Source organism: Benincasa hispida, chromosome 9, assembly GCF_009727055.1.
Source record: "Benincasa hispida cultivar B227 chromosome 9, ASM972705v1, whole genome shotgun sequence".
In the NCBI taxonomy this organism is placed as follows: Eukaryota; Viridiplantae; Streptophyta; class Magnoliopsida; order Cucurbitales; family Cucurbitaceae; genus Benincasa; species Benincasa hispida.
In genome coordinates this window covers 21094406-21107112 of record NC_052357.1, presented here as the reverse complement: position 1 = coordinate 21107112, position 12707 = coordinate 21094406, and the positions used below count along the sequence as shown (strand labels likewise).

Sequence of the window (12707 nt, the reverse complement as noted above, 5' to 3'; positions counted from 1 at the left end):
AACCTATAATATATATATATATATATTTAACCTATTTTCAGGGACAAAAATTGTTTTTTATCCTCACTAGATTTCGTGAAAGTTCAGGACAAAAATAATTTTTTAACCTGTTGTTTTATATATATTTTTTAAAAGAGGATTTTATGTAAAAAATCTAGTGGGGATAGAGATGAGATGAGAACAACCCTATCCCGGTTTACAAAATCCGGTTGGAGTATCGTAACACTCCACTCTCGCTTAATCTTAATCCGGGTTAAAATCTTACTCCGGTTAGGGTTACTTCAAAATCCCACACACCAGTTTTCCTTAAGCTTATCCAGGAAAATCCCGTCCCCAAAAATTCCCATTCCTTCCTTCCCAATTCTCCTGGAAGCTCCACCGTCGCCTCTCACTCTCACTCTGAAGGTGCGCGTTTCGATTCATTCTCCCAACAAATTCATAGGATTTCCCTCGTTTTAATGTCTTGGAATGGATTGAAGTCAATTGGGTCTTTAATGCTCTTGTCAATTTAGCTTTCTTTTTCCTTTCTGTTCAGTATTGGGATGATGGGTGTGACGTTGTGATTCTTTAGACTCTTAATTGTGATTCTTTAGACTCTTAATTGTGATTCTTTCGACTCTTACTTTGGTCTTCCATGGAGCTTTGAAGTCGCATAATGGAGCTTTTACCCTTGTGGGGTGGCTTCAACTTGTTGGCTTATGGCTTCTTTTCTAATGCCCTCAAATGGGGGTGTTTCTATGGTTCCATTACCTTGTTCCCTCTTGGGTTTCTTTTTATTTCTTGTGTCAGTGAAGAGACTGGGGGATTAAAGATCTGACTTTACTGATTTCCTCTTTGTTGGAAGGAGATTTCAATTATTTTTAGGAATTTATGGGAAGTACGAAAATTCCAGCGTTCATTTTGTTGTTGGTATTCTTTACCGCTGCAATGTAGGCTATGTTTGGGTGTGTTTTGGGCATAATCAAAAACACTTTTGCCAATGGCCAACAAAGCATTTGTAGAAGTACTTTTAGCCAGAAAGCTCTCGTATGAGTGTAGAACCAATATGTTGTCATAAATTTTTTGTTACTATTAAGTTATTTTAGAACCTCCCCTATCTGAATAACTGAATGTGAGTAATTGTAATTGCAAGTATATCATATGTTTGAGTTATGTACATCAGACTGATACCTTGCTAAAATGATAGCAGTATGGGTGTACAGACACGAAACAGTAATGATCGGTTGAGAACAGTTTGGACGCCTGAAATGGATCGATATTTCATTGATCTCATGCTAGAACAAGTTGACAAAGGGAACAAATTTGATGATCATTTGTTCAGCAAACGAGCCTGGAAAAACATGATCTCACTGTTCAATTCAAAGTTCAGATTCGAGTATGAAAAGGATGTTTTAAAGAATAGACATAAAACACTAAGGAATCTGTACAAAGCTGTGAAGAATCTTCTTGATCAGAGGGGTTTCAGCTGGGACGAAGTTCGACAAATGGTGACCGCTGATAATAATGTCTGGGATGAATATCTCAAGGTTTTTATGCCTTTAACAAATCCATTGGAAGCATCCCTGTCTTTCTTTACTTTGTTCTCTTCTTTATTACTCAATGTTCAAAGAATTTATTTATCATGTTCACAGGCACACCCTGAAGCACGATCATTCAGAATTAAGAGCATTCCGTATTACAATGATCTGTGTATAATATACGGAGACACAACTGTTGAACAAAAAAGTAATGATCATTGCCTTGACACTAATATAACACCCAATTCTCTGGATTTCTTTGAAAAAGTAGAAATCTTGTCGTTATACTTGTTGATTATGGGTTATCAGGGATTTATTTACAGGAGTCATCTCATTCAGGTGAGAATGAGGCAATGTATACGAAGCCACTGGGGACTGCTAGCGAGGGAGATGTCGAGTCACTTCAGGAAATCATGATTGGTGAAGACTATAAAATCTCTTTACCTGGAAATGTTATTGATGAGATACCACAACATGGGTCCAATATAACAGCAACCACCACCATTTGTCGTTCCCGAACATATTGGCAGCCTCCAATGGACAGGTTCTTCATAGACCTAATGCTGGAGCAAGTGCAGAAAGGCAATCAAATAGATGGGATTTTCCGCAAACAATCATGGTCTGAGATGATTGCATCATTCAATGCTAAGTTTGGTTTCAATTATGATGTGGATGTATTGAAGAATAGGTACAAAACTCTAAGGCGGCAGTATAACGTCATAAAGAATCTGTTAGACTTGGATGGTTTTCTCTGGGATGAAACACGTCAAATGATTACCGCTGATGATTACGTTTGGCAAGACTATATCAAGGTATGCAAACTACATGGTACACACTGGCTCCATAATTCTCTTTCTTGTTTGTCTATGCCTATTAGCGAGTATTAAAATCTTAAAAAGCTATAATAGAAAGGCTTTAGTTATTTGTTATTTACAGAATTGCACAAACATTTTAGCTGCACTTGAACATACTGAGCATTTTGCAGATTAAATTTGTACGGGAAAAAGAAATGTTACGAGGGTATGGAGGTAACCACATTAGTTACATTAGTTTTAACAAAACAATCAACATCAATATTCTGTCTTGAATTATAGTTATGGAAGAAGTCTTTGTAAAGTCTTTAGATATAAAGCTGTCAAAAATTCATTTGATGGTGTTCAGGATAATAACAAAGTTCTAATCACTTTTGTTGCTGAACGGTAGGGACATACAGATGCTCGGCAATTCATGACACGGCCAATCCCGTACTATAAAGACCTGTGTGTGATCTGTGATCCTAGTTTCGACGAAAGAGACTGCTTATCAGGACAAGGTATAGAGCAGCACCATGACGCTGAGGACGGAAAACTTTCGATAGGTTTCCAATCTCCTGTTACATCGGTTTCAAGTGAAGAACAGGCGAGTGTGAAGGAATCAACACATTTGGGTCCAAAGAACAAAAGGGAATTAGAAAGTATGTCTAGTTTCAATCACAATAAGAAGCTAAGAGGGGAAGATGAAAGCATGGCTAGTGCTCTACGGGAGATGGCGAGCGTTGTTTCTTCCTTGTCGGAGAAGAAGAATGATGATAACTTGAGTTCCATCTCGATTGAGACAGTGATTGAAGCTATCCAAGCATTGCCAAACATGGATGAAGATCTTGTATTGGATGCTTGTGATCTCCTTGAGGATGAAAGGAAGGCAAAAACGTTTATTGCATTGGATGTTAAATTACGACGAAAATGGTTGATACGAAAACTTCGCCCCCAGGGATAGCTTCTTTTAGCTTTTATTTATTTTATTCTTTTTCCCCTTATAGAGTGAGAACTTTATAGAGAAAACTTTTGATGTCATGAAATAAGAGCAATAAGATGTTACATTATTAGATTTTGAGCGTAAATTTGTAAGTGTACACAACGAATGACTAGTATAAAAGAATAGATTTTGGTGGTTCTGAGAATCGGGGAAATTTGTATGGATGATCCAAAAATTGGGTCCAAAACGTCAAATGATCATTTTTTTAAAAATAATGTCAATTGACCATCTGTTGGTGTCATCGCCCTACCAAATTACTTAATTTGTCCTTACACCGGTCTCATGCACGAGGTAAATCTTGCTATTGTCTGATGACATGCTTTCGCTCTCACTCTTGCCCTTGCTTGAATTTTCCCGGTTGATGTGATTACTCGTCAGTGTACTGTTGATTTGACAAAATGTCACGATGGAAGCCTCAAATCAAATCAATAATACCTAAACACAATACAATGGTGATTTCTTTAAACTCTAAACTCCATTTCAAAGTTGATTACTTTTCTGGTTTTTGACGGTATTTTGTTGAACGGAGATTTTTCGAACGGGGATATCCAAGACGAGGCTTTCTCAGCAAGGAACAGAACAACTTTTTAAGAAAGGTGAAACATTATTTTTTTTGAGTCTGTTTAATTATTTTTGATGTGTTATTTCTAGAAGGGTAGCATTACGAAATTTTGTATTGGGGGAGAGTAAGAAAGAGGAAGAGTAAGAGAGAGAGCGAGATTTTGAGAGAGAGCGAGATTGAGAGAGCAAGAGTACACTTCAATTGCTTGTACAACTTAATGACAAATGTTCTCTTGCTTCGTAGGATGATAGGAAAGTGTATATTTATTCGATTTGGAGGTGCTTGGGATGAGAATGAAAGTTCGTATATTGGGGGACAGTTGAAAGGAATCGTTGTGCCCCCTACAGTGAATTATGAAGAATTTACAGGGCTACAAAAACCAGTTCTTCAGAGTTTGATCTTATCCTGAAAGTTAAATATAATATTGAATTTGAAGCCCCTCCACAATGCATAACAGATGATGATGATCTTAAATTCGTTTTTTTGCGAGAAGAGGTTAGCAGACTTCAGATAGTTGTAACGTTGAAGTCTAAACAGGATGAAAGGGTTGGAATGGGGTTTGGAGATGCGAGTCATGATGATACGGACAGACAATACAAGGAATCATATCAATTTCTTCGGGAAGAGGATGATATTCCATTGTTTACCAATACTGATATTCCATTGTCTACCAACACTGATATTCCACTGTCTACCAACACTGTACCATCAACATTCGATTATATGGATTGTGATCCTTCAGTGGACGTGGATGTGAATGAGCAACCAGCAGGATTGAATGAAATAGATCGTGATCATGGAGATGTGCGTCGTTCTACAGCAGCTTCAGTGGTTCCACCATTTGTGTCTTCAAGTCATAGGACAGAGTGATTATGTCTGACACCTCTTCATCTGGGATAGAGGACGTTGAAGTTGGTCAACTATTTTTGAGCAAAAAGGACTTGAAAATGAGATTGTCTATTCTGTCCATCAACAGAAATTTTGAATTTATGGTCAGGAAGTTAACCAAGTCTCTATTCACTGTCAAATGCATTAGGGAGACATGTAAGTGGAGCCTTCATGCAGTCAAAATGGAAGGGTATGATATATTCAAGATCACAAAGTACTGCAGTTCGCACACATGTTCCATAGGAATTTGAATCACGACCATAGACAAGAAACTGCATGGTTGTTGGTCAACTCATCAAAGATAAGTTCACGGGCATATGACGTGTTTATAAACCTTGTCATATCGTTGAGGATATGAGGAGAGATTATGACGTGAACATAAGTTATGATAAAGTGTGGTGTGCAAGGGAAGCCGCGTATGACTATTGTAACTACTGTGAAACCCGATTGGCAAGTGAAGTTGATAAGGGCAGACGATATCGGGTGGAGCCTATCGATTGTTATCGAGTACACGTGCGAGATAATCGATTGGACGGTATTGTCAATCTTCACACGAAGGAATGCACGTGTAGGGAATTCGAATCACTTGGTATCCCGTGTTCCCATGCAATTGTTGCTGCCAAGGAAAGAAATAAACCCATTCATGGTCTTTGCAGTAGATTTTATACAGTGGACTCTCTAATGACTACGTATGCGGAGCCTATAAATCCACTTGGCCACATACTGGAAAAGACCTTATGGATACGTAGAAAATATTATCCTTCCTCCGAAGTTTGTGCCACAAGCTGGGCGACGGAGAGTGAGAAGGATACCATCTAGAGGAGAATTTTGCAGACAAATGAAGTGTGGTCGGTGTGGGAATTATGGACATAACTGCCAAAATTGTATTGAACCGCTTACAACCGTGCGACGTGCCGAAAGTGCCAGAGACCAAGACACAAACACCCCTCATCAAGTTTAGTTATAAATACCATTGACCATTTTTTCATATGTCATACTTGTAACTTTTTCATACTTGTAACATATTTCATATTTTTTCATACTTGTAACATACTTCATACTTGTAACACTTGATACTTCATACTTTCATCTTGTAAACAAAAAACAATAACAAGCTGGAGTATTTATATAATAGCAATATTCATACTCTCTCAATCTTCATACTCTCTCCATCGTCATACTCTCTCAGTCTTCATACTTGTCACAAAAATGGATCATACTGAAAACAAAAAACAATAACTTCATACTCTATCAATCTTCATACTTGTAACAAAAGTGGATAACAAATACTTTCTCAATCTTCATACGTGTAACAAAAAACAATGACTTCATACACTCTCAATCTTCATACTTGAAACAAAATGGATAACAAAAACATATCTCAATCTTCATACGTGTAAAAACAATGACTTCATACTCTCTTAATCCTCATACTTGTAACAAAATGGATAACAAATACTCTCTCAATCTCGCTCTCTCTCACAATCTTGCTCTCTCTGAACATCTCACTCTCCATCGCTCCTCTTACAATCTCGCTCTCAATCTTGCTCTCTCTTAAATCTCGCTCTCTCTCAACATCTCGCTCTCTCAATCTTTGAACTTTGAACCTTGAACCATATAGTGTTCTAAGCTCAATTATGCATGTTCTGATAAAATTCTGATGTTGAATTTTGAACTTTGAACTTACATGTTCTGATAAAATTTTGATACTGATAGTAGCAGAACACATCCAAAACAATTATACAATGAATGTTTTTACAGAACACATACTTGAAACAAAATGGATAACAAACAAAGATTATACAATGAATGTTCTTTTAATTGGATGTGTTGTATAATTGGTTTTGGATGTGCTCTGTTCTGATACTAATAAAATTCAATTATACAATGAAAAGAGCAGTAACCAGGTGTTCTGATAAAATTCTGATACTGAACTTTGAACTTTCATAAAAAAATATGTGTTCAATTATACAATGAATGTTTTTACATACATAAAAAATAAATGAATGTTTTTGCATACATAGAAAATAAATGAATGTTTTTACAAAGAATAAAAAATACAATGTTACATATAAAAAATATGGAGTGTTTGCCCATAGCTGACATGCTAATTGCCTCATAACGAATGTCATTAAGTCTGATTTTGTCCTCTTCACTTCTCTGAGCAATATGTGATGGACAATTGGGCTGTTGAACACCATATCAACGTCAACAAATTGCCCAAAAACTGTTCTTTTGAACATGGCCAACTGCGTTGGCGTGAGCTTCTCTTTGACAATCTTGTTTGCATTGGCAAGGTGGGCCAAGCTAATTACTTGATCGGGAAATCTGTCACCTTCAGCTATTCTGAAACGTGTAGCCATTTTAAATCACTCCTGCATTTATTAGAAAATTCAATCAGTAAACTCCTTTAGAAAAAAAAATGAAAAAAAATATTCTATTTAAATCTCGCTAGAATGGATCTCGCTGGCATCGCTCTCGCTAGAATCGCTCTCGCTGGTGTCGCTCTCTCTCACAATCTCGCTCTCTTCGGTGTCGCTCTCTCCGGTATCGCTCTCCCTTATCTCCCCCACATTCTTTCTTTTTACTCATCTTCAACCCATAATATATCGAAAACCAGAAAAACAAACAAAAAAACCATAGGTTCACTTATCTCTTCGGTGTCGCTCTCTCCGACGTCGCTCTACCGATTTCACTCTCACTTATCTCACTCACAAACTCTTTCTACTCGTCTTCAACCACAGAATACATCCAAAACCAAAAAAACAAACAAAAAAAAAACCATATTGAAAGAAAGATTTATTTACCGTTAAGATTCGATTGAAAGTCAGAAGTAGAATCGTTTGCAAGTCGGAAATAGTTTTTTTTTTTCGTTTATGAGCAATATAGCCGTTAGCCTTGGAAAATTTGAATGAATAATAGTTTAGTTTTAGTGGGTTTTCTCAGTAAAAAGCTAAGAAGACGTAAGGGCAAATTAAGTAATTTGGTAGGACGATGACGTCAGCAGAGGGTCAATTGACATTATTTTTTAAAAAATGGTCATTTGACATTTTGGGCCCAATTTTTGGGTCATCCGTACAAATTTCCCCTAAGAATTGTTCAATTACTGATTATGTTCTTTTTCCCATCAAAATAGACACATTTAAATGTGTGTGTTTCTTTTTCCTAATAGAGATGTCCAAAAAAATCCATAGAGCCCATGAGGACCCATCCCAAACGGGACAGGGAATTCCCGAATACATGGGAAATGGAGAGGGAGGGGAATCTTTTCCCGTCGGGGATGGGAAATATATTTTCCGACCTCGCCCTGTGTCTTTGCTTGTCCCAACTTTACTTTTATGTATAAATTATAAATTTATAATATGTATTGATATTAATATTGCAGGCTTTATTAGGATAATTATGGAAGTTTTAATTATTTAAGTTTGAGATTTTATTATTTTAATTCCTTAGATATTGCATTATTTAAGATAGGATGTTCTAGTGGTTGAATTTTAATTTATAAAAATTATGAGAATTAGCATTTTAATTATATCTTTTTAAATTGAATGTGTATTATTGTTTTTATTACCAAAATTGATAATATTTTATTTAAATGAAAGTTGTATTGGATATGTTTAAGGAATTGTTAAAAAATATATATTTAAATGAAATAAAAAATGTTAGAAAGAAAATGATGGTGGGGAAATTCTCCCCGTGGGGAACCCGATCCCCGTGAAATCCTTGTAGGGAATCCTTGCCCCTTTCCTTGTGGAAAAATTCGTAGGGACAAGGAATGAAATAGGGGGACGGGGACGGGGAGGGCTTCTCTGTCGCCTCGCCCCATGAACATCTCTAATTAAAAATCACTTTTATTTTCTAAACTTTGATGAATGTAACAATTAAGTTTCTAAACTTTAGTTTGTATTTTTGTGTATACACACTTTTTAGACGGTATGAGATGGAGGAATTGAACACCCAATCTCGAAGTTGATAATATAAACATTATGGCCATTGAACTACTTTTTATGTTGAGTAATTTGTAATGATTCAATCTTATACTTCTAATTTTGTAATAATTCAGTCATCAAACTTTATTATGTAAACATTTAGTCAGTATTTTAAAATTTGGACTTTACACAATCTTACATATTAAAAAGTTTTTTTTTTTGTTGTAATTGATGTGATCTTCCTCCCTAGAAGTTCGAGGTTCGATCTCTTATCATTGTAATTGTTATACTAAAAAAAGAGAAATTATTTTAAATAATAAAATTCCTGAAAATATTTATAAATAATAGTAAAATATCATAATCTATCTGTGATAGATCATAGATACGTACAGTAGTTTATCGCAGATAGATGGTAAAGTTTTGCTATATTTATAAATATTTTCATTCATTTTTCTATATTTGAAAACACAAATATATATATTTGTAATACTCATGATATCATGTGCTTTTTCACACCTCGAGTTCGCCGAGCCCTACATACCAAAGAGGTTTTGGCCTTTACACAATCCTACATGTTAAAGAGATTTATTTATTTTTGTGAAGATTTACAAAATTTGATGAAATTTTGTGGATTAAATTATTATAAATTTAAAAATACAAAGACTAAATTATTGCATACTTAAATTTTAAGACTAAATTATTACAAAATTAAAATACTAAATTGTTATTTTCATCTATTTTTAAACATTCAATAGATATAAAATTCACAATCTCACAAGTCACTCATTATATCTCCAATCAAAAGATTATTTGTTTGAATCTCTACCTCACATGTCATTCAACTCAAAGAAAAATAAAGGTCAAAATATAATTTTCAGTCTCATATATTAAAGATTTAATAGAAACTATAGGAATTAATTCGAATATTTGAATAAATAAAAAGTTCATGGTTCACGAGGAGTGAGGAGTCCATTAAAGTGGTTTGCAAAATGAACGATAGCCACATAAAGCACTTACTTTGGACAACAATGAGGCCCCACCATGAAAAAAGAGCACCAACTAGATTAATGGTCGTTGTGTACCTTTCTATATTCTAATAGAGAGTATGACTTATGAGAGAGTTATTTTAAAATTCAAATAAGATTTTTGCCAATTAAAGAATTATATTCCATCACTTTATATGAATAATAAACGATATAGACAAACTTTAACATTTATGGTTGGATATACAAAAAAAACATAGTCCTTCCAACAACAAAAGAACATAAAGTTACAAAATTGATCAACCCAAAAAGGAGGTTGATCTAACCTATTTGTTAGATGTGGATTGAAATATCCACTTTGTTGCATAAATTTGGATAGACTTGTTTCAACGATGGTTTTATCGTTTTGGAGAGACGTGAGTTTTTTAGAATTAGAGTCCAAATAATGATGAATTTAACACTACTATTAATGCCAAATCTAGTATAGCTCAATTGACATAAGAATATATTATTAATCACGAGATTTGTCATTCAAATCTTCCAACCTCAACTGTACTGAGAAATACAATCCCTAGTAACTACAAGATATAAATTCAAAGTACTTATGGTTTCTTTTATATATATTTGATAATGCAATACTACTAGTCACATTGTGGTGGCCTCTTCAATAAACCTATTAAAGTTTATGAATCTATTAGATACAATAGTAAAAGTTAATTTAGATACAAAAATTGTTTTTATATTTATTAGATCCATTAGTTTTGAAAATGGTTGAATATACCTATTAAACATTGAGTTGAAAATCCATAGACTTATAATACACATTTTGAAGTTTAGATTTTTTTGGAAAGTTTAGAATATTCACAGAATAAATATTTGAATAACGGCCAGACACTTTTAAAATTTTAGAAACATGTTATACGCAAACATTTAAATTTGAAAGTAAAATTTAAATTTTTGCTTCAAAATGATTTTAGGTATAACTTAAAAATATGTTTACTGACTGAGAATGAGAATAAAAAACGTGAAACCCATTTTATTTTCATTCATAGTGTTTTTCAAAATCGTGAACAAGAATAAAACGTGGTCCTAGTTCGATTATGAAAATCTCAATCTAATTCAACGTAAAATAGTGATAAATCTCAATATCATTCTTTATTAGTAGGGCTCATACCTTCTAATTTTTTTTTTTATAGATGGTTCATTTGTAGTATTTTCCATCATTTTGAACCTAAAAAGCTCTCTATATTTTTTTTAAGTCTAGTATTATATATTAGACACAAAATCGAGATATCAGTGGTCTAATATATATATTTTAAAGTTCAAGAACTATATATAACATAAATTGAGACGTTAATAGGTTCTAATTTTAACTTTATATAAAATTGTGCCCCCAAATATTATATCGATGCATCTAAAATTATATTTATATAAACTTATGCTAAATATCTAAAATTCTGATCCTAACATTATATGGTATATAAAAATAATTATTAAAGTGTTTCAATTTAATATGGCCACTACAACTTTGTCACATTTTATAAATTGTTTCTAAACTGGTCTTTTTTTCTTTTCTTTTCTTTTCTTTTTTAATCCAAGGAAAAACACGTGCACACTTTTTCTATTTTTTTTTATCACCAAAACCTTAATACAACTCACAGTTTCTTTAGTTGAACAACATATATGATGAGAAACCAAATCATCAATTTTTAATATAGTAATTAATTACTGAATGTATTGAAATACTACCGGCTAACCTAATATAACAAAAATACATCACAAATAGAGAGAATTGATTAATAATAAAGATCAAATTAAAACATTAAAAACCATTAAAATCAAAGTCAATGAATAAATCTAAAACTGTCAAATAATATCCAAATTAACCTTACACTTTCTTTTAGGTTAATAATTGAAAGTGGCACCTTTGGCAAATTGAGATTACCCTATAACTATACACCATATAAATTAAGTTAATAGTATATATTATATTTTAAGGCAGTCATAAAAACTATCTTAAAGTACGGTGATAGTTGCAATTATATCCTTAAATTTTTATTTTAAAAAATTTAGTCCTTAAATTTATGTAAGTATTAAAATTAAGTCAAATTGAATATTCAAATTTACATAATTGTATAAATTGTAACATTTGTATAAGTTTGATGATTTAATTTTTATCATTTGTAGGTCCACTTTTTACGGTTATTGTAAGCTTGGAGATCTAATTTTAACACTGGTAGAAGTTTAAGGGCCAATTTTTACCATCGAAAGTTTGAGGGCATAATTACAATTACCATCCTATTTTAGAGGTGGTTTTAACAATTTTCCCTATATTTTATTATGGTTATAAATTAATGGTTTAAATCTCATTTTAATCCCTGAACTTTGAAACTTGTTCTATTTTGGTTTATAAACTTTAAAAAACGTCAATTAGTTTCTGAACTTTTAAAAAGTGTGTATTTTAGTCTCTGCTATTAAAATTATGTTAACTCTTCGATAGAAATTTGAGGAAGCTTGTATTTTTTTATGACTAGGGTCTAGATGTATTTAGTAGGATGAAGATGAAGTAAAATGTCAACAATCAACACGCAAGAATACTGAACAACCAAAATTTTGGTATAAAAATATCTTTTAAATTCTCCTGTTTTGCCACCTTATTTAAAATTGAAACTCCAGATTTTTTTTAGCGTGACTAAATTATTTGGTAGTTTGGTCATAAAAAAATACAAGCTACTTCGTCATTTTTGAAAGAGTTAACCAAATCTTAATATATCAAAGATCAAAATAAATGTTTTTTAAAAGTTCAAGGACTAAAACAAATATTCTTAAAAGTTTAAAGATTAAAATAAAATAATATTAAAAATCTAATTTTTAATAATTTAGGCAAAATAAACTCAAAATCAGATTTAAACCATAATAGTTTAAGGCTTAAATAAATGATAATTTAATAGGAGTAGAGTAGATGGGGAGGGGGCGGCTTACGAAGCAAAAGTAATTGAAATCAAAATGGAATTTTGATAACATCAGATTTGAT

At 32.9% G+C, this 12707-nt stretch overlaps 1 protein-coding gene across 2 annotated transcripts; it reads left to right on the top strand.

The window, feature by feature from the left end:
- Nucleotides 1–255: 255 nt before the first annotated feature.
- Nucleotides 256–3526, top strand: LOC120086731 (L10-interacting MYB domain-containing protein). 2 transcript variants are annotated; one of them, XM_039043518.1, is made up of 5 exons: nucleotides 256–405; nucleotides 1190–1526; nucleotides 1632–1725; nucleotides 1857–2329; nucleotides 2721–3526. In XM_039043518.1, the coding sequence occupies exons 2-5, from the start codon at nucleotides 1191–1193 to the stop codon at nucleotides 3270–3272; spliced, it is 1455 nt and encodes a 484-aa protein (XP_038899446.1). In that variant the 5' UTR covers nucleotides 256–405; nucleotide 1190; the 3' UTR covers nucleotides 3273–3526. The 2 variants fall into 2 exon arrangements, with proteins under 2 accessions (XP_038899446.1, XP_038899445.1); XM_039043517.1 differs by having other exon boundaries at nucleotides 1827–2329.
- The last annotated feature ends 9181 nt before the right edge of the window (nucleotides 3527–12707 follow it).

Excerpts from the sequence above, each read along its gene's own strand:
- LOC120086731 (XM_039043517.1), top strand. The coding sequence starts at position 1,191 with ATGGGTGTACAGACACGAAACAGTAATGATCGGTTGAGAACAGTTTGG. Across the intron at positions 1,726-1,826 it reads CACAACTGTTGAACAAAAAA|GGATTTATTTACAGGAGTCA; the intron begins GTAATGATCATT and ends ATGGGTTATCAG. Across the intron at positions 2,330-2,720 it reads TTTGGCAAGACTATATCAAG|GGACATACAGATGCTCGGCA; the intron begins GTATGCAAACTA and ends GCTGAACGGTAG.